The following is a 22,148-nucleotide window of genomic DNA, read 5'->3' on the forward strand; positions in this document are numbered from 1 at the left end:
TTTATTAATTTCAAACTCATTTTAATCTGTTCCATTTTTGCATACATATGAAATCTGTGGCCTTAATAAGTGTCCATTTCTTCTTAGTATAGAGAAACTGAGGATATTTCAACAACGAAATAAATCATGGGGGAAGGGTGCCATTGTTCTGCGATAAAACTCTTTGGTCTATATAATTTTTTCCGAGTTCAAAATAACACGAGAAGTCACGCCAATAAAAAGTAAACATTACTTTTCTCAAAAAATTTAATTGTGGAACTATTTACAAGAGGTGAGTGTCAGCAATACAGAAATCAAATGAGAGAGGCATCATCAGAGAGGCGTCGTGGAGAGGATGGTGAGCACGGTTTTCTCGGCATTGGCGGAGAGTGGAAAGTCATGGACACAGAGGACTGAAAGGACAGAACGCGGCAGAGCCTTAAAGAAGTGGCCCACATTTGGAGAAGGGGTGATTGACAGGAAGCAGTGAGGGGCGGCGATGGAGGGCATACATTGTACGTTCACGTCCGGTATCCTGCATGCGGCCGAAGAGAGTTTATCAAAAGAACTGTAAAAGCATGAGAAAGAGAATTACATAAAATAGTTTAATTCCAGGGAAGGGAACCTTTGTACAGATGTCGAATATTTGGCACTCTGTTCACCATCATTGTTGATATGGTTTCGTATGTGTATATATTTATATATATATATATATTTATATACTTTGTTTTTAAACTTTAACTAAACATCTAGTTTCCTGGTTCTAACATTCCTTGAATTTCTAGAGGAGGCATTGAGTTCAGTCCTTAGGCCACACCTGGGTATTTTGGCATGAAACATGGAGGCGGGTGGGCGAATGGGTCTCTCGACGAGAAGGGCCTGGCGAGAGGAAAGTGGCATAGCGTTTGGAGATCAGAGTTAAGAGCAGCCTGGGGTTCACGACTGGTGGGGAGACTGCGTTCAGCGAACCAGTGGTGAGGTGGAGGGAGACACACACGTGCTGAGCCCTTTTAACATGATTTGATCCTAACGCTGGAATGGGGGCGGGGCGGGCGTAGTTGGGGACGTTGGACAGTGGGTGCGCGGCCTCCGGAAGGTGCCACCCCCACCCTGGCCTTAATGCTTCCGTCGTGCATGTTAGCGGGGGGTGGAGGGCACGGCTTACGGAGACCACCGTCTCCTGGAGCAGATCGGTCTGTCCTTCAGTTGGCACAGGAATGGGGCGCGCGTCTGTATTCTTCACCCCCCCCGAATACACAAGAGCTCGGACCCCAAGCTCTCAGATTCAGAATGAGCACCCATGATGAAGAGTCACATAAAATCTAAGAAAGTAGGGCGGTAACCCTCTGTTACCGTAGTTTGTGTACATACAAAATACTTAAAAAGTAGGTTAGAGTAGTAACTGCCATTTCCTCGGCCAAGAAGGCGTCTGTCACGTGTCCAGGTTGATGCTCGACATGGTCTCTTGTTTTGCTGCTGGGTGAGAAGGCCGGGGTTAGGGGAGCAAATCAGGAAGGTACGGATGCTTTTTAGAGTCATGGGGTAGAAAAGAAGATTATTTCTTGGAGTGTCCCCATGGACCACTTCTGCGCTCTCGGAAGAGGGAGGGAGAGTGATCGCGAAACGCCGGACTGCGAGGGCAGCTTCACGACCTGCGGCGGTCCTGCTGGTCTGCCCGCCTGCGTTCGAGCGCACCCCGGCCTTTGCGACCTTCATCCCGCCGTGCTTCCCGGACTCTCTCCCTGCATGCAGGGTACAGCTGAGCCTGAGTGAGGGTGAAAAACCCACGGCCTACATCTGGCTGGCACTGGTCCTCTGAGATATTTATGAAGGGGCCTGACGTTGGCGTCACACACCTGGCAGGGAGGGTTGTTGGAACGAAGGCCACGGCGGCTCAGCCGTCTCTCCTGCTCACTCCTGCTCCCCAAGAGCTCGGAGGACGTTAGAGCCTACATGACCTCAGTCTTTACCATCGATCTGTGCGGGAGACAAGGGACAGGAGAAAACCGACGTGAAGTTTCATCTGGCTGATGTACGACCTGGACTTGGGATATGGGAACAACCGGCTGGCCATTCATTTCCAGAACATTCTGCAGCTGCTCTGCACCCGGGCATGGAGCAGGGGCGTGTGAGGCGCCCTCCTCCAGCCCGCACCGTCCTGACCGTCAGCATGGCCTGGGCCCCGGACCAGGCAGGTCGCGGAGTCAGGGCAGCCGGGTTAGCCCTCAGCAGCCACCCACGTTCTCCCTCGCCTCCGCTCCTGATTTTCTAATCTGTTTTCAAGGTTTGGACTCCTGTATTCGACCCAAACTTTCAAATACCTGTAAACAAATGTGCAGATAAAAACAAGAGAGAAAGAACCCGCAGGAAGTTCCAAAGGAGTCCGGGGTGGGCGCCCCGGCCTGCAGCTACCTGATTCGTAAGTTAAATTCGCAAGAGGAAGGAAAACATCAGCCTCAAGGAGGCTTGAAAAGAAAGCAGCACAGGGCAACAGGGAGAATGTAGCCATTTCAGCCCGATTCTGGGGGGAACAGAATCTGTGCTTGGTGGCAGGAGCGTTCCAGTTTTCAGAAGCGGGGGTCAAAGGCCGTTCCCGGTGCCCTCCCGCATGGGGGCATGCAGGCAGGACATGTCACGTGTCCACGTTTCCTGCTGCTGGCCCCACTGGGAGGTTAGTCCCCGCGCTCATGAACGCCAGCCTGGACGCTGTTCAGCTTGGCGACGCACGGGCTCCTAAGCGGATTCCCGATTCGGCCGCTGGACCTTCTGTCTACTAGGGCTCTGGGAACAGGGCTTGTGGCTCTTCCCGGCAGAAAGGGCTCAGCACGGCTGCCTCTCCCCTGAGATGCTCCACTGGCCTCCAAAACCCTGGGCCAAGAGCCATCTGGCTTGACTGACCGTCTAGCAAAGACCACGATCCCCTGGGACCCCTCCCTCCTCACCACCAGGGGGTCTGGCCTGCACCAGAGAGCTGTCCCGACAGGTGTGCACTCGCGGTCACCGTGTGTCTGCAATGCCGCAGCTGTCCAGAGATCCCGGCCCAGATCGGGGTGGTGCGGGGGTGACTGTCGGGCCCGGCGGTCGGTGGCCACACAAGGGAGAAAACACGCAGCGCGGGGGCTTGACGTGAGGGAGGGAGACCGTGCTCAGAAAGGCAAGTGGCAAGGTGGGGCAGGCAGGGACACAGACTGCAAGGCGAGGATGGCCACCCACAGGGCCGTGAGCTCTGCGACTGTCCGTCTTCTGATGGCAGGTCTGGCTGCTTCTGCGGGAGCCTGCACGGCGGGTACCTCTCCTTGCGGGTCACTGATTTTGTGGCTATGTGTGGTTTGGTTTGGCTTTTTTTAAAAAGAGGGGCTCTTAAATGTAATTTTTTCTCTAATGATACACTTTGCTCTTTAATGCTCTAGAAGTCTTTAGTACTGACCTTGAGGGAAACAGCAACGGCTGCTTTCGAACAGAAATGTGAATTTTTGGTATCATCCAACGGTTCCGTTCTTTACACCGTTCGGGGATGGCTCTACACATTTGCTGAGAAGAACGCCGTAACCGTCGTTACGGGGTGCAACGCTTACGTGACACATGGCAAGGACAGGTGAGGTGGCGTGGGGTGGGTTACATGGAAAGTGCTCTGGTGGGCAGGTGACATTCGGCTTCTCTGGGTCTGGGGGACGTCAGGATGCTGTTCCTCGTCCTCGTGTTTCGGTGTCGAGAGTCACCCAGAGCCTTCAGCGGGGCGACGTGAGCTCGTTGCCCACATAGGGTCCCAACCATCAGGCTGCGTCCTCCAGGAACATCGCTATGGGGTCCGCGGGAACCCTGCACTTCCTTCCTTGACGACGGCCATGGGGCACGGTGCGCGGGCGTCTCCTGCCATGCTCTCCGGCTGGCACACGGTCTTCACTAGAGCTGTCTCCGCGCCGTGGTGACAGGTCACACCGCTGCTCCGCACGCAGGGTGCGGCTGCTCGCAGGGCCTGGAGGAAGTTAGCTGCACTGACACGATTCCAGACAGCTTTCCTTTCTGGACGCGCACACCGAGCACACGCGGCTCGCCGCCGGCACTGCGGGGGACGTCACCCGTGTGAGAACTGGGATACTGCACTTCGTCACGGAGCGTGACAGGGCGGCCTGTCTGCACCGGCGGCGGCTGCGGCTGCGCGTCCGTCACACGACCTTCTTTGGGACTCGGTGGACCACACCAGGGTTCGCACACGTCCCCCAGTGCGCATCAGCGGCTGCTGTCAAATGTAGTGGAAGGTTAATTTGCTCATTTCGGATGTTTCCGCCTAGACTTATGGGGATTTTAAGATAAAAAATGAGGATACAAAACGTAAAAAAAAAAAAAAAAGCCAAATTCAGTGAAGATTTTCGTTGAAGTCAGGATCAGAGAATCTGGGACCTAGAATAATTATTGTCTAATTGTATAATTTGTTGTTCTCTGTTTTGTACAGGGGCATGGAAACGGGATGAAATGCACGGTCCACCCGGGGACAGGCGCGCCGCTGGCCTCCATGTGTGCGTCTTACGCTTCCTCTTACTTCTCTGGGTTGTTTCCAAAGAGCATTTTGCCTGAAGTAATACATCGTTTTTAAGCCCCAAATGCCAATACTTGCGAGTACGCTTGTTTTTAACGAGTACAGTGACTGCAGGGAGAAGCATCATTATTGTCCCTTACTCAGGATTTAGGTATTTACTCAGGTAGAAAATGCTTTCAATAGTCTGGGGAAGGAGGGTGCATTGATACAAGAATATTTCAGGGATTTTTTTTTTTTTTGCATTTTTTTTAAGGATATACATTCGTACTGATTTTTGCTTCCAAATATATTTTAAGGCTGTTTGGTAAATATACCAGATATGAGGCTCAATTTACAGGGTTTTGTTCTTACAGGGAATTCTTAACTACTCAGCTTTAAAAAAGTAAAACTTTGAAGCTAAACATGCTTTAATACCAACTGTGTCCCAATGAACCCAAGCTTCTGGAATGTGGAGTGTGAGGGGAGGGAAGCCTGGGGGCGGCCGGGACCCCACTGGGTGCTGCCGATGCCAGTGGGCGAAGCGGGGGATGGGTACAGTTAAAGTGCCGGTCGAGCCGAGGGAGAAAGTGCTACAGTGGGTAAGCGGGGCTGCTCTGCACGGAACCCCCGGGGCAGCGGGGAGGCCTGGGTTTGGGGGACACACCCGCCTCCAGGTGCCATCCTGCTTTCACCTGACGTGACGGCGAGCACCCCCAGCTCGGGGTCGGATGGAGAAATGCGACAGGCTCTTCCTCCGGAGACATGTCGGAACAGGGACACGAGAAGCATTGGAGGGACAGTCACCGCGCCTACGTCTGATTGTACCGACAGAAATCCTGCACATTCGAATCCTTCCTGCTTTTCTCTGGTGCCAATCAGAATCCTGAAACCTAATCACTTTTCTTAAAGTCTACAGATGGGAATCATATGTAACCTTTTTTTTTTTTTCTTCATCATGTCTAAAACAGGCAAGAAATAGATTCTTGACTTTAGCAATACTGCATAGGACAAAAGAATTCTGGAAAAATACGAATGTAAACTACATTTCTTCTTTACCATTTAAACTGAGATACCACTCACATTCATATTTCTTAAACTTTGTACAACATCACAACTGTCATTTTAAACAAGCCAACTCTTTTTGTGGGGTACCCTGGAGAGTGACGGATAGAACAGTTTGAGGACACACGTGTGGAAAACAGTTGCACGTACAGAAATGGGGCGCGTAGAGCTGAGACTGTGTTGTACGTTACAAAGAACAAGACCTACAATGAGTTTGGCGCCGGAAGGAGGCCGGGCCGTTTCTTTCCAGACGCCTGCTGGGACCACCAGCCTTTCATAAGACTTCGCTCTCTCTTCATGTGTGGCTCCCTGTGTGAATGAACAGTCAGCGGATTTTTTGATGGTGTAGACGCTGTGCTGAGCATTTTCAATGGGTTCAGACGTGGAATCCCCTGGGTTTCTGGAGAACTGCATGGCAGGGAGCCGGGGGCCTGGAGAGATGGCTTCTCATCACCGGAGACTTGGCACAAGGACCCTGGCGACGGGTCAGCTGGATTCAGGGAGAAGCACCCCCAGGTGGAAGGGGGCAGAGGAGTCTGTCTTTCCTGCCCTTCGAGCTGGAGCACCTTCCCCCGGGGGGTCTGGTGACCGGTGAGATGTACCCACTGATTTTGCTATTTGTTACTCTTGCCTCTACCTATCGCACGTTTTATAAAAATATAAATAACAAAATGTCAGCCGGGTTCCATCTCTCGAGGTGTTTCTTGTTATCCTCTGAGAACAGAGTGGCTCGGTGAGGTGTCCCCATGCGTTGCTATCAGAGCTGACAGAGAGTCAGACCTTCCAGGGGGGAAAGAAGAAGAGGAAGAAGCTGTTCTTGCCGCGAGCTCGGCGAACTGCGGAATCCAAGCATTCCAGTGTGCGCGGAACAGAACACAACGGGCGGCTTCGGCAGAGAAACGGGAGGGAAGTTACCGGGCCGGTGAGAAACTGTACAAGCATTTTGTTACAAAGCAGAAAGAGGACGGTGGTGAGGGCCGCTGCCGTCCCTAGAGACGCGTCTGGGCCTCGGGAATGTAGATCTCGATGCTGTCCGCGCGCTCCGAGGCCGAATTCTGGCGGAAGGACGCTGCCCTCTTGGCCGCCATGAGCCGCCTCCGGGCCTCCTGACGCTGTCTGTCCGGCAGGTCCAGGGACTTTTCTCTCGTGATGGGAAACTTCCCTTTGGGGGGCTTCTTTGGTATCGGAGGGGGCACCTTTCTTTCTTCCTGAAAAGCATCACAAGTCAAGAGTGGGGCCGTCAGAGGACAGCAGCGACCACCTGTGAGCCTGCCCCAGGCGGGGGTGACTGCGAGTGGCATGGGACACCCCCGAGGGCCCGACTGGCCCGGCCCCATGGCCCACCCCGCGGCCTGGCCGCCTGCCCGGTGGCCCTGCCCATGACTTCTCACAGCCCTCCACGGTGGGGATTGGGGTCTGGTGACGGCGTCACACTTAAGGAACTCAAACCCACCCCTGAACACTGCCTGTGTCCTCGTTCTCTGCTTTATTCTGATGTCGTGCCTAGAGCAGCGGACTTTGCCATCATCGAGCACTGGCACACGCCTGCCATCCAAGGTCTCGAGCGTGCGGGGGAGTGTGGGGGATGACACTTGACACCCCGTCACATGCTGCAGTCTTTTCTAGACTCCGGATTCTAAGGGCCTTCCTGGAAACCATCTTACGTGCGGGGCCATCAGCCAAATCCCTGTTAGGGCCCTAAAACCCCTGACGTTGACTAGATGGTACGCAGACGCGCGTGATTACTTCATGTTCTTCAAGAAGACACGAAAACAGCTGTATGCCTTTTCTAGAAAGCTCCGGGCCGCAGTCGTGCAGCGCATGTGGTATGTAGTGCTTGTTACTGTTCCAGAGACGCGTCTGTGTCCCTAACACTGCCGCGTCCCTCACCGCACGCCCTAACCAGAAAGGCTGGACCGGAGGCGGACTGCGCTGACGGCAGAGGGCTGACAGGGCTTTACGGAGTCGACTGGCTCCTTCCCAGGAAAGGGTGCGGCACAAGGCACCAGAACCCCTTTCTTGTCTGAGCGGAGCCTCGTTGCTGGGGGGAACCTACCCTCTCTCTCCTTCCAGCCTCTACAGAAACCCAGAGGGGCCAGACTGTGGGCACGTTGTGGGGAAGGCACGCGGGGCAGACGCCGGTGGCCAAACCTTCCACTGCTTTGCTGTCTGACACTTTATTCCCACGACTTATTCCAAAATGGCTCGGACTGAGACATTTTTAAAAAGCTGGTCAGCTGACTTCCAGTTTTGGCTCAGGCCATGATATCAAGGTTGTGGGATCTAGCCCTGAGCTGGGCTCCTCACTGGGTGCGGGATTGGCTTGGGATTCTCTCTCTCCCTCTCCTTCTGCCTCGCCCCAGATTAAAAACAAATTAAAATGACTTGGACCAGAAGCAACACCATCTTCCTGACTCTCGGGTAGGCATCTATGACGATGGGGTGACTGCTTCACTGAGACGTTCAGCCCTCTCGGAAGCTGGTCCCTGTGCTGGGCACATGACGACCCAGCTCGTCTCTGCTCAGTAGCCTGGAGTAGGGGCTGCGGGAAAGACACGGGAGCAGCTGTGGGGGGAGTCAGCCATGCACTGGGCTCTCAGCCTCCAGCGTCCCAGGGTAGGGAGGGCTGACCAGGTGGCCGCAGATCTACAGAGTAGACTCGCTCAAGAAACACAAGCGCGGGGCCTCTATGGTGTGAAAGAGCTGCCCATCGTCTACACCGGGGTGTCCGGCCCCGGCAAGAGACGGTCTTCAGCTCGGGGCCGTTCCCTGTGCGTAGCTCAGGCAGGAGGGAGGGTCTCAGCTGTCAATTACGGAAGCATGAGAAACACAGGAGGGTGCCTGCCTTTAGACTGCCGGCCGAGTTCTACTGTTAGTACTTTATTAGAAGCACGTTTGCACGGCTGAACCTGTGACCTCCTTCACTTCAAAACCAGAGCACCGAGGGGACTTGCTCACCGATGCTGTTTGGCTCTCAGAGCGCGTACGGTTGCCTACTCTGCTCTGCCCCGCCGTCTGTGTGATTTGTCACGGTCTGCAGTGGTGTCCATGGCATCGAGCCAGAACTCCAGGACGGCGGGGGCACCTTGTGGGCACGGCGCTGATGGCAGTGACGGCTTCTGCTCGGGCTCCCCACGGCCATCCGTCCTCTACTACAAGCTACCACCACAGCTTCCAACCACGCTGGGTTCATGTCATTATTTTCTTTTGACAGTGTCTGTCTTATGTTTACTTAGATCATCTTTAAAATGGGACAGGAAACCAGTGTGTTTATTGCTGGTTCCATGCTAGTCCCCTAAAGACAAAATCCAAAGGGAAGACGTGACCTCAAGGGTTTAAATTCAATGGACACATTCAGGTACTTAAGGGGAGGCTGGGAGATCTAGAGGGAGTTTGTATCATCAAACCACTCACTAAAGCTCGAGATGTTTTCTTGGCTTCGGCTGGAGATAAGCAACTGACACGGTAATCTCAACAGGAAGCAGTCACAGTGACCAGACCTGACACACACCCCCGTGGAAAAGCACCTGCGCAAGATCCCAACAAAGGTCTGATGAGGACAGATCAGAGGGCAGACCCTACACGAAGGGAGACTCTAGATCTGCTTGTAGTTTGGGGCTAGCACCCAAGAGATCCAGCAAGAAAGAGACTAACCTCCGACACCCGGCCGGTGACTCCGTCCCCCTCTGCACACACGTGCCCGGTGACGGCTTGACGCGGGGTTGCTAACCTGAGACCAGGAGCCCATGGCATGGAGCATGACGCCCGCAGCTGGGCCGGGCCGGGGCGCGAGGACGCTGGGCAGAATTACCTTTCTTTCGGGAGACTCGACGACGTTCCAGCCGCCGAGCTTCAGCTGGTGCAGCTCGTCGAACTTCATGCTGACGTCCTCCACGGAGAGCTGCAGCATGTCCCAGTAGCCCGCCAGGTCCTGGGACGTGGGTCTCGGCATGGCACTGGGGTCCTGCCAACACACGAGCACAGTTTATAGCCTGCTCTTCCCTGCACATACCTTTTAAGGCCTCGGGTTAGGGAGGCGCCCGGCTAATTCAAACTCAGACGCAAGTGCTGCAGTGTGCTCGCAAGGGCCCGGTAAGCTCGCACAAGTATTTGCCGACACATGCCCGTCCCCAAATATGGATAAGCTACAAAGTGTGAGATCCCAGCTCTGTGTCATTCTGGAGGACGAAACACTGTGGGGACAGTAAAAGGATCAGAAATTGCCTGGGGCTGGGGGCAGGGACACACGGGTGGGACACAGACATTTCAGGCAGGGAGACTACTCTGCATGATACCATTCACATCACGGTACGTTTGTCCAAACCCACAGAGCGCAGGACACCAGGAATGACCCTCGTGTGCGCCCTGGACTCTGGGAGACGGTGATGTGTCCATGAAGGGTCCCTGACCGCAACAGAAGTACATTCTGTCGGGCAAGTGGGTCATGTTGTAGGGGGCAGGGGAATGGGAAATCTCTCCCTTCTCAGTTTTGCCGTGAACCTGAAACCGCTCTAGAACAACAATGCCCGTTAAAGAAAATACGTGCGCTATGGTCATTCTTTGCTTCCTTCTGAAAATGCTTTCTTAGGTGACGCTCAAAATTTCCCGACGCTGGGCAGTTCCTAAAAGCCACAAGGCAGCCGCATCTTCGGTCTCCCTGGGGGGCTATTCAGCAGACTGGAGCCCGGGACAGGGACACGTGTTTGGGCGGCGGTGGTGAGGCTGGGCTTGGAGCCGGTTCTGTGCACTCTGGCACATCTCGGCGCTAGATCCCATGGCCGGCGCGGCTGCACAGACGCAGCCCATGTTTGCTGTGCCCCCGCAGAGGGAGGACGGGGATGCCCGTCCAAGGTAGGTGCACAGTGGATTCACCGACAGGTCCCGCACGCACAGAGGAGGCTGCAGAGCCGCACACCGGCCCCCGGGCGCACGCCGTCCCAGGGCGTGTGCTCCATCCAAGTCGGACGGCTTTCCAAGATGAGCGCGCCCCTGTCCGCCCACTTCCCCTGAGCACGTGAGGCTGGCTGCTTCGCACTGTACCTGCCTAGAGGCACAGGAGGCTGGGACCCCGGGTTAAGTGTGTGGGTGTTTCCGCGGGTGGTGTCTTTGATTCAGTGGGAGGCCATCTCAGATTCTACTAAGAAATTTTGGTGAATTTGCTGATAATGTGCAAATTTCAGCTTACTCATGAATTGTTCCCGGTAAGCTCCACGTCCTTTGCCTGTGTCTTAGTCCATCGGGGCAGGGAGACAGAGCCCCGTGGTGCTGGAGGCTGGGCATCTCAGCTCAGGCCAGTGTGGACGCGTCCTGGGGAGGCCCTTGTCCAGGTGGCCAATTTCTGGCTGTGTCACTTGGGGGACGGCTGTGGGCTCTGTGGGGTCCCTTTTGTAAAGACACTAACCCCATTCATGGGGGCTCCACCCTGACGACCTCATCACGGCCTGAAGGCCCCACTGCCCGAAGTCATGACCCTGGGGGACACTTTCAGTCCACATCATGCTGGCCTGACACCCTTCTCAGAGTGATCGCTTGGCCCCCAGCCCGCCATGTGTGACCCGGCAGCCTGTGCGGGTGAAGGTCGGGGGTAGCGAGCTGTGTGTCAGGCCAGCTACTCCGCGGAACCTGGGGACATACTGGCATCGGCGAGGGGGGCAGCCGGCCTCCAGGGACATGTCCTCACGGGGGCAGCTCTGCCCACCAGCCGTAGGGGGCTCGTCCCCTCGCGTGTGGGAGCCTGACTCAGCCGCAGCTCCTGAGGAAAACCACGACTGTGTGACAGCTGGGCCACCATTCGGCAGTGACGGTGACGGGACCGGACCCTGAACACGCTTGCAGCCTTTGGGAGGGAAGTGGGCGGGAGGAGGCCTCTCACACCTGGGACGCATGTTCTGTCCGAACTGGAGTTTCGAAGGGGGCCTGTGGAAGTCTTCTGGACGACCTCACCAACCCGACGAACCTCTGCTTTTTGTGGGTTTGGGAAGGTGGACGCCCAAGCTCGTCTGCAGGAGGCGGCACAGTGACTCTGCCCATCTCCGAGGTCGGGTTGCTGGGCTCGGGTCACGTCCTCAAAGGGAAAAGCTAAGGAGGAGCTCTGAGCAAGATGCAGGCTCCCAGCGACCAAAGGGCGGACATCGCCCTGCTCGGCTGCTCTCGAGGCAGGGGTGCGGCTCTGTGCGGCCGCCGGGCACACCCAGGCTCTGTCCCCCGTCCTCTGCCCTCTCCTGGGTGGGCATGGCCGCATGCCCGTGGTGGGCCATGCCAACCCCTTCCCCTAGCACAGTGACACAGTGCCGTCTTTCCCTGCTAAATTCTCATTCTGCAGAGTTTGGTGGCTTGTTGGCCCGGTGGGCAGAGGCCCCCTTAACGTGGGCTCTGGGCTCCCATGTTCCCGGCTAACATCCTCCAAAAGGCTGGGGAGCCCTTCCGGGCACATAGGGGACGGTGCCGCTGCTGGCACGTAGGTCTGGAGGGGACTACGCACTCTTTCCAGGCCGGCTGGGGATGCCAGGCTCCTGGTCCATCCGGGAAGCCTGTGTTTCTGTACGGGTGCAACGGTCACTGCTCCCTCTCGGCTTTGTGCCTCGTGATGTGGCCAGTCGCCCAATGCCCTTGCCTTGGACATGCTGCTTTGTTCTCCATCCTGAATACTCTGGGCTCCGGCTTATCTTCTGGGCTCATTCCTTTGACATGAAACTGGTCAGCCGCCTAAATCCTCCAGCTAACGACACGGCGTCTGCCTGCGCTTCAGCGTCTCTCTCTGGCCAGGCCGCCTCGGACACCCTCCCCGCCTGCCCCCACTGCTGCAGGCTGGTTTGGATGGGTGGTTCCCCCCCACCCCGAATCCTAGATAGAATCCAAAAGAAAAGGAAGCAGCCACACTCTGTATATTAGAGCTCAGAAAAGGACTTTTTGAAGGTTAGGATAAAATGCAATCTGACATGTGTAAGAAGCATCCAAAATATTAGGACGGATGATGAAAAGTCCAGTATTAGCTGCTTCTGGCACACAGGACATGGACAATTTATAAGCTCGAGAAATGTTTTCACACGTTCTTACCACACGCTGGGTGCGCTAGGTGGTGAGTTCCTAAAGATGGCGAGTACCGATGCTCACCCTACTCAGGCGACACGTACAGAGCTGAGTAACTGCCCAAATCCGTTCCTTTAAGGACAGTCATCAGACAGGGACAAGCAGGACATGCTCCCCAAACACCACAGCTGGGTACGTCACAGCCGCACGTCCCTCTTAAGGCGCACAGGCCCTTCCTGCCCCCACTTCCTAATGGGGGTTATGATCTCCTGTCCCAGGAGACACGGGGGCCACTCTGTACATTTTGGGATGAACTCCAATGGGGTTAACTGGAAAATACTAGAGAAAACATACTTTTAAATAATCCTAATCAAGGGTGATTCGGCAGCTCTGACGCACTCTGCCTCCTTTGATGGGTGAGAACATTCGGTAAACTTGCGTCTCCTTGCAAATTAAAACAACAAAACAAGTCAAATCGCGAGCACCTTTGCTCCCACGATGCACAGACCTACTTGCATTTTAATGACAAGTTTGCGGTGAAAGAAATCCACGTATGGATTTACAAAATAGTCTGTACAGTGATGTGAAAGCTCCTTAGTTATTTCTACAAAAAACGTCACATGGATACATGCTTTCCTAAGACAAAGAGAACGTGTGTGCGTGCGTGTGTGCACACAGATGCCATAAGTAAGCGTCAACCTACATGTGGGTTTTCTTTCTTTTTGACGTTCAGAACAGTCAGAGCCAAGTTTAAAGCCAACTGTGCTGTCTGTTCCTGACTACGACAATTATTCTACAGTCTCTCCCGAATCTCTTTGAATGTCACTGTTAATGTGTTGAGTCAAGCCACTCCTCGTCGCAGTGTTTGTCCGGGACACTACAGCTCTTCCCGTCCCACCTCCCTCCTAGGGTTTGGGCAGCTGGACTGTGCAGCAGGAAGGCGCCCTAGGGCTCTGGGGGGCTGTCCCCACGCCACCCCTCCTCTCCCCCAGCACTGCCTCACCGTGGCCTCCTCACCACCCTGAGCCTCAACCCAGGACGTTGCTCGAATTTGCTCCCTGCCCTGCAGGCGCCAGGAGCCTCCGTCAGAGCGGTGCGGAGATCCTGCCCCCTCGGCTGCCTCTAAGGGCACAGCACACCTGCGATCCGCTCACCATGTTCTGCTGGCACAGCCAGTAAAACTGCTGGAATTTCTGGGACATCAGAAGCTGTGCGCTCCCCACTGCACTCCTGATCTTACCGAGAACTGTGAACAGAACAAAGAAAACACGTTTAAAACTGCGTCAGCAAGAAACCAAAAGCAAGAGTGAGGCACGGGGAGTCAAGTCCAAATGCCTGAGTGAGTCTCCCCCTTCCCTGAAGGCCAAAACTTCGAATTGGCTGTGCGGGGCATGGCCACGGAATGAAGCCTTTCCGGGCCGGCCCGCGGCCGGGTTTTGCGGGAAAGGCGGAGATGTGTGAGCAGCACCGGCTGTTAGGCTGCGACGGGTCGGTGCTGGGACCATGTGGTCTGCATCGCAGGAGGCTCTTCTCCTAGCGGCGCTGCTCAGGGGAGCGGGAAGGTGAGGCGGAGGTAGGAACAGAAAAGACACTGAGTCCTTCTTACTTTTTATGGCCTCCATGCAAACGAAGATGTTAATTCCTAATTTCTAGGAAATCACATCGGACTCGGTGACCTCATTGGGCTCATGGGAGTCGTCTCTGGGGCTCTGAGAACATCTTGCCCAGAGGGAGGAGCTTGCAGGGAGAGGCTGTGGTGTGTTTGTGACCCGTCATCTCCCAGCCTTGGGCTCTGTCCAAGCTCCCGCCACCGGCCGCGGGGCCCAGTGGGCAGCCAAGTCACTGTCACGGTGCCGGGCTCCCATCACGTCCGACTCGCCAACTGATTCCCCAAGGACGTTCGTAGTGACGATGGCCCTGCCCCCGCCCCGCGCCCGTGACCCCACTGTGACGCGACAGGAAGTCTCTGAACGATTTCTAAGTCGTATGACTTTAAGCAAGCAAACACCACTTTTTAAAAAAAGTAACTGCTGTAGTTTTGTCCACGGAGAGGACCTGACACACTGAAGAAGCGTGGGGTGACCCCTTCGGTCAATGCAAGCCTGTGTGTGTGACGTGCTGGGTCTCTGCCCCAGTGCTGTGGCCTCTGGGCACCTCTAACACCTGCTACCTTTGTCCCCGTCCTCACACGGGCGAGTCCTTGCCCGGTGTTAGCGTTGTAATCATTTGTGAACTAATAGCTTTGGCGGATCCCAACTCAGAAGACTCTAAAAGCATTTGGGAACCTGTGGGGACCCGTTTCCTGCCTCTACACCCTGAGCCCAGGCCCCCCTCCGTCCCTGAGACACAAATACAAGTTATTCACAGGGTTTCGGCAGATTGGCGTCTCGGAGCTGGAGCGGGTTCTCCCCACCAGCTCACTTCGGGCTGCCCTGCGGCTCTCTTGCAAGCCCTCCGGAGTGCGTGTAGTGAGGGACGGAGGCGGCCTCTCCGGCGGACAGCGGCGGGGCCATGACCTCGGGCCTTCCCGCCAAGAGCGCCACGGGAGCCTGTATTTGCTAATGGCAGGAGGGAGGCGGTTACAGAAGGGGCCGTTTTGCTGCAGATGTGTCCGTCCTGGAAGGGGAGGAAAGAACCGTCGCCCTCTCACGCGGGGCTTGCGCCGATCCACCATTTCTGGACTCCAGGCCCGTCTCAAAAGAGCGCGGACCAGAGCTCGAGGAACACCAAGGATGAGCTCGCGTCCCCCAGCTTCTTGTCTGGAGGGCCATCCTGACACGGCCCCGGGGGCGCCTGTGCCTGTCTGCGGGGCACACACGGCTGTCGAGTCTTTGTAGGTGTCCACAGAAGGAGAAACTGAGTCCAGGGGCATAAACCCAGCTCCCCCTACGGCCCCCACCATTTCCTGAATTCAAGTGACCGTAGCCGGTGGCCTCTGAGTGTCTGGAACCTCCTTCGGTGTGTGTGGACCCCACGCGGAGGAGCCGAGCGCCCCCCCGCCAAGCCCCGCTACTGCTGTGCTCCCCTGGGGCCTCGCGCCGGAGACCACAGCGGGGACAGACCTCCACACCCACGTGATCGAGTGCTACCAAGCGGTGCGAACAGAAGTCCCAGGCATGACCCCGGGGGTGGGCCCGAGACGCATCACGGGCACCAGCGGTCCCTGCAGGCAGCCGTAGTCCATTCCCTCGAAAGCGAGGTGCTGGCATCGGGCGTAACGTGTCCTTAAAATGATTTTCTCCGGAGTACGACGATGGACTTCAACGCTTGATTCAATTTGTCCTGTTTTCTCACCTGCCTGTGAGGACCTCAGCTTGCTGTTCCCCGGAGTTCCGTTATGAGCAATTTCACACACATCAGGATCTGAAAGGAAGGCGTCCGCATCACTGCGAAGCAGCAGTTAGTAGTTCGCCGCGCCCATCTTGCTGAACGAGCCGCAGATGAGCCGCAGCCAGCCCGGCGCCCGCCCTGTCCGGTGCCACCGCGCGTCCTCATCATTCCCAAGGAGGGAGGCGTCCCTCACGCGTCTACTTCTGCACCGCTTCCCAATATTAACACGTTTGACACGGGTGGCTTTAGTAAAAGTGAAGAAATTAGGAAACACTGTGGCATCCTTTCAGACTTAAAAAGTGTTTTCATGCTTCTTGATCCCCAGGCCCGGGTGTGTTCTGCCAATCTGCTTAGAGAGGGGCTTTCCTCCCCACAGACCCTCCTCCTCGATCTGTTTTGCCAGGCAGCAGTGGGCCTGGAGGGGTGGTCAGGATCTGGGGTGGGGGGCACTGGTGCAGGGGGAGGGGGAGGGTGCTGGGGTTGAGGACTGAGTGTGCCCTGACAGGCGGTGGGAGGTGCAGCATTAGGGCGGTGGGCAGCAATGGGGATGGGGGGGCAAGCGCTGGGATGCGGGGGTGGGCAGGTGCTGTGAACGGGGAGGTGGGCAGGAGCAGGGATGGGAGGTGGGCAGGTGCTGGGACAGGGTGAAGGGCAGGTGCATGGACAGAGTGGGCATGTGCAGGGATGGGGGGATGGGCAGGTGCAGGGACAGGGTGCGTGGGAGTGGGTAGGTGAGGGACGGAGGGGTAGACAGGTGCAGGGGGGGAAGTGGCGGGACAGAGTCAGAGCGTCTCCCAGGAGGGGTGAGAGTACTCTCCCCTTCATTCACATTCTGACCCCCAAACTGAACACGTTTCGCTAGCTCTGCTCCCACTGCTGCTGGGCGGAGGGATGATCTTGGTTGTGCGGTGCGGAGTTCGCGTGTGAACCCCTGTAGCCTGTGGACTTGATGAAAAGATTTGGAGACGTGGCTTTCGATCAGGCTGTCACTTCAGGAAGACATAGAAACGATGACAACGTTCTCCTTGGGAGTGACCAGGTTTCCTCAGACGGTAATTAGAAGTCAGTTGTGTATGACTTGGTTTTAGTCGCTAATTTTCATATTCTTCTTAAAACATAGTTCAACAGAAGTATTAACACAAAGCACGTCAGTTTATGACCTTAACTCAGCATGGGCAGATGGCACGCTGTGTGTGATGCGGGGTTAGTCTGAAGGCAGCAAAATGACCCCCGCTCAGGAGAGGCGGGAACGTGGAGGAGCAGCTCGCGATGTGACTGCTGACGGCCAGAGGGTCTGCCGGGTGACCCGGCACGGACAGTTTCATCGGTACCTTTAATGCAAATCGCTTCCCATAACTGCCGAGAATTGGAAGTGAAAAATTCAATGTATTCTTTTCCACTACAGTCCCCGAATGCTGTCATAGTCCCAACACTTGGTTTCCAGAGCCGCAGATGAGCGTCGGTGCTCCCAGAACACGGACTGATGAAGAACCGGACGCAGTGCTGGCCTCTGATGCACGAGAAGTTTGATTAGCTCCCTCGCTCCCTTTCATTTTTCCTGCGTCCTCTAGAATTTCCTATTCTTTCTAAATCTGCTATGGAATGTCAGGACAACACTGACACTTTCAGAAGCTGAAGTGGATTTTTGTAGAATTTGCATCGTTTGAAAAGATCACTGGACTGTTTATCTCCTCTCGGGTCTCTCGGGCTCCCAGGACTGGTTTCCTCCAACGGAACGGGCGTGGGAAAATCCCTGTTTGCGCCGACGTCCCCCTGCAGGTCTCACGTATTACCGTTCTTGTGTTAATCATGCGCACGTGTCTTTGCCCATTCCAGTGTCCCATGGCCCTTTGGAGCCTGGCATGTGAGGGACATCCCCCCGGGTACCTACCTGGGCTGCGCGAGAACCTGCAAGCGTGTTGGGAGACCAGCAGCGGCAGCTGCGCAGCCGGCCGGGCCCCAGGGCTGGGGCAGCCGCAGTCATGTCTGATTCTGCAGGTTTCATTCCTCTGCTGACACGAGGCGTCCACCAAACTACAAACACAGTGGGGGCTTCTCTCCGGCCCCTGTCCTCCTTGTACCCCTGCACTCAGGGTCGCTCTGAGCAACACATCCCTCTTCCCTGTGCCTGCCGCATTGTCTACAAGCTGGGCGTGGCCCCATCTGGCGGTCACAGCTGGGAGCCCGGGGTCCCCCATCTCTGTCGGTAAAGGGAGACCCTCAGACGAGGGAATCGCTTCAGCCCCCATTTGGGTTTAACATCACTAATACAAAAGTCCCCAAATATGAGTATAGTAATGGTTTCCAGTCTCTCCAGGGCAGGTCTTTAATGACTTAACAAGAGGAAGGCTGCATAGACATGACTGACCTGCACCGTATTTACGTGGGTTCCTGATGCTTTCCATCGACCACACAGGGCCGAACGGGGCTCACTTCAGCCAATCAGGGCAGTGAGCTGCGACGATAAAACTACAGTGTGGGAAGCAATCAGTTCACAGGATGGAAGCTTCAGTATTCGGAGCTCAGAGTTCTGCTTTAACAAGCCAGATTATCGTAATCTACTTTTTAGGTGGCCTCGCCAGTAACCTGTTTTCAAAACGAGGGCAAGAATCAGAGCTGACTTTTTAACACTTCTTAGGGAAATACCTCGAGTCAATTAACAGGGCACCGGTTTCAGGTGCGAAGGGCACAGACAACCACAGCCAAAGTGTTGTGTCATCTTCATCCACAAAACGGTCACACGTCTGCGCAACTTTGGGGAAGAAATTAAGAAAATCACAGAAAGTATCAAGTGCGTCTACTCTGTTCTCTGCAGCCGAGTCTTCCAGCAAATCCACCACGTTCGGTCACGAACCAGGACTGGGACACGCGCATGCCAAGCAAATCATGAGCCAAACTCTCCAGGCCGGCCAGCGGGGATGCTCCCAGGCCCCCATGTGAGGGCGACGGGAGGTCTGCGGGGGTGAGATTCGAGCGTTTGTGAGGGTGTGACAGGAGCATGACCGTCCCCGTCCCTGACGACCGTCCACCTCGTTCCTCCTCCTGTTCCTGCTACGTCTCCGCGGCACAGCCCTGTGCCGGACACGGAAGGCGAAGGCAAATGCAGCAAACATCTCGCCGCACCCCAGGAGCCAGAGGCCTCCCACGACAGCAGAGGCGCAGCCCCGGGAAGACGCCGCGGCTGTCCTGTCCTCTGAGGAATGCGTGTCCCCAAGGGCAGGCAGGTGCCGAGTCCGTGTCAAAGTGAAGTTGCTCTTAAGGTGCCTGGAGACGGGGGCTCCTGTCCGTGGAGGGGCTTCCCCATCCACCCTTCTGCTGCCCCTGCCGTGCAGCCGAATCCGACGCCCCTTCGAGGCCCAGCATCACGCCACCGTCTCCATGAAGCCTTCCTGGAATTTCCGCTGGTGAAAGCATCTCACACCTCTGAGTTTCTTAAGCTGCATGTCTCCTACACGGGGGCGGGGGGAGGTTCTCCATGCGGTATACAGAGTTCTGTCCCGGTCTCACCGATCCCGGGCACGGCAGTCCGTGTCTACACTGCTGGTCACTCCCCGCCAGCCTACGGTCTGTGGGGTGGCAGCTGGCTCAGGCGCATACTCAGGAAGTATCTGTTGAATGTTTACAGCAATGAGAGAATCCAAGAAGATCCCAGAGCTTCAAGAAAGGTGTTTAGGTAAATGCAATTGAGGGCAGCAGAAATTCGCTTTCTGCTACAGCTCGCTGAAGAAGAACGTGCTTTCCAGATGCCTCCGCTTAAGGCGGCCGGGGTCCGAGTACTGTATTTCCCATGAGGATGGACTCTCACGGCCGATTGGGGTCCCTGCTGGCCACTGAACGGGATTCCGTATAAAGTAGCTTTATAGCACTGTTCCCAGAACTCTCCCGAATGCCCCCGATGACAAGACAGTCATGACTTACCAGGACAACGTGTCAGGGCTGAAGCCTTCCAACTGTTAGATCTTTTGTTTTTAGTTTGAGAAGGAATTTGCCCCCGTTTCCCTCTTCATCTCCGGTGGCCAAGCAATGACAAGCTAAGTCTCCATTTATCCGCTCAGGGATTCTGTCTGGAGCCCAAGCGGGTGCTGCAGCCACCGGAGACCAGAATGAAGCAAATGGCCAAGGACCGGGACTCGACATGCTCTATGCTACAGCAGAAGATAGTCCACAGAGCACAGACGGGAAGGGAGCGATGCGGGGAGAGGGTGCCCAGTAAAGGGACCCTGGGATTTGATAACCGCCGGCAGCCCAGTGATGAAGCATAGCTTTCGACAGGAGACCATCCTGACCTTGCCGCTCGACTCCCTCCCTGTACTCTGTGGGATCTGGGGTGAGATGCCAACCTCCTTAGGCCCGGGTGTCCTTATTGTTAGGATGGCGACGCTGCTCTCTACGCACCCCAGCGCAGGGCGGTGAGCACTGAGCGAGGTGTGCAGAGACCCGCCCCCAAGATCTGTCACGGGATTCGTGCTCTGTACGTCCTGGTGTAAGGGCTCTCTTCTTTTAAAAGAGTATCCCCTTTTAAACTAGAATTCCTGGAAAATAACATTATATTGTACTAAAATAATTACGTTATTTTTAAGGACGTGTTAAATGCGGAAAATCACGGTAAGGTAACAAAAGCTCTGGGCCTCCTTCCAGACACCGCAGCGGCTGGCGTCTCCTGTCGTCCTGCCCACAAAGGGGACCAGCACTTCCTGGATGTGTCCTCAATGATGTAACATCAAACAATGAGACACGCGTGGCACTACAGCGGACCAGTTCGTTGTCGCGGGTTTGCTGCAGGAGGGTGGGGACACGTCCTGGCTGACCACCCCGCGGGGCCGGCCGTCCCAGGCCCTGGAAGAACGCACACCGACCCCGGGCACACAGCGGGAGCCCAAAGCCTGACTCCAGTTTCGCATCAACTTAGGCACTTTACTTTTTCCAAGTGTTGTCTTTGTGATAAAGACCGTAAATCCCTGAGGCAATTAAGCACCGATTTTGCCAAGGGGAAACAGACGGACGAGTGAGTGTTTTAACCAGGACTGTGAGTCATTGCTGCACTCAGTGCACCCTGAGCGGGTAATGCATTTGGACAAACGCATGAGAGCAGGCCGAGACGCCCATCAGCCACAGCCGGGTGGGGAGCACGTTCAAATGCTTCGCCGCGGCCGCACTTCCTCAGAAACACCCAGGGTCTCCTGCCCACCCAGGTGAACGGCGTGTGCGACGTGATGCTGAAGAGAGAAGTGTAGGGGAGGAGAACTAACGTATCTCTCTCTTCCTAGGCTAACGGGGAAGTTCTGACAGTGAGCGATCGACAGGCCAATTAGGTTCTGGGCTTTCTGGACCCCAGGAATCACACTCATGTAAGTCCACATAATTTCATCATTGTCTTTCCACGTGCAGGGCAGACAGACCCTATCACAGCAGACATCGAGACATGTGACAGAGGCACACGATTCCCAAGGACGCCAGCCGTCCTTTGGAACCTGAGAATTTAGAGTCCAGCAAATGGACAAAGGAATTCATGGGAAAAGGAAAAAGAGAGCATGACTTGTCGAGTCGAGACATTCAGAAATGCCTCTGTGAAACCGTATTCTGGTCAAGGCAACGTTAGTTCCAGGTATGTGGCAATTACTCTCGGATCCTTGGTCTATCCACAAAGACAGGTGGTATTTGTTTAGAAATCACATAGAGCAACTCTGACAATGTGCAAGACAGGCTTCTTCAGGTCAGTGGGAGGCAGGTGCAGAATGAGGGCTGCTGTCCCTTTCTCCCCCGAGAGGCAGAGGTCCGTCAGAGCCAGAGAGGGGCTGGAGCAGCTGTGCTCTGCGGCCTGGGTCAGGAAGTCACACGGACTCCCGCCCAGCATGGTGATGGGGAGCTGGCGCACACCGCATGGGGCTGGCCAGTTCAATCTCTACTCATCGCAACCTTCTCTTTGGCATAAAGCCAACTCAAGGGGTGCCTGGGGGGCTCGGTCAGTTAAGTGTCTGACTCTTGGCTCCAGCTCAGCTCGCGATCTCGGGGTCCCGAGATGGACCCCGGGTGAGGCTCCACACTCACTGAGGGGTCTGCTTGAGAGTCTCCCTCTGCCCCCTTCCCTGCTCAAGCTCGTGCTCTTTCCCTCAAATAAATAAATCTTTAAAAAAAACCAAAAAAAGTAAAGCCAACTCAATTCCTTGGAAACACGGGGTAGTAATGATTCTGGAAGACAGTGGACATCCTCCACAGCAAGTCACTGCGAGAG

The 22,148-nt window shown here is 55.6% G+C and overlaps 1 protein-coding gene across 3 annotated transcripts in view; it reads right to left on the bottom strand.

Annotated features, from left to right (window-relative positions):
* Positions 1-228: 228 nt before the first annotated feature.
* Positions 229-22,148, bottom strand: part of DLGAP2 (DLG associated protein 2) — a 794,207-nt gene continuing 772,287 nt past the window's right edge. For 2 of the 3 annotated variants that reach the window (XM_045998159.1, XM_045998160.1), the window contains 3 exons: positions 13,741-13,832; positions 9,369-9,521; positions 229-6,765 (listed from right to left, as the gene is read on the bottom strand). In XM_045998159.1, the coding sequence (XP_045854115.1) occupies positions 6,547-6,765; positions 9,369-9,521; positions 13,741-13,832 (464 nt within the window). In that variant the 3' untranslated portion in view covers positions 229-6,546. The remainder of the gene's footprint in view (positions 6,766-9,368; positions 9,522-13,740; positions 13,833-22,148) is intronic. The other variant, XR_006817469.1, reaches the window with a different exon arrangement.

Source organism: Meles meles, chromosome 2 (genome assembly GCF_922984935.1).
Source record: "Meles meles chromosome 2, mMelMel3.1 paternal haplotype, whole genome shotgun sequence".
NCBI classification, from domain to species: Eukaryota; Metazoa; Chordata; class Mammalia; order Carnivora; family Mustelidae; genus Meles; species Meles meles.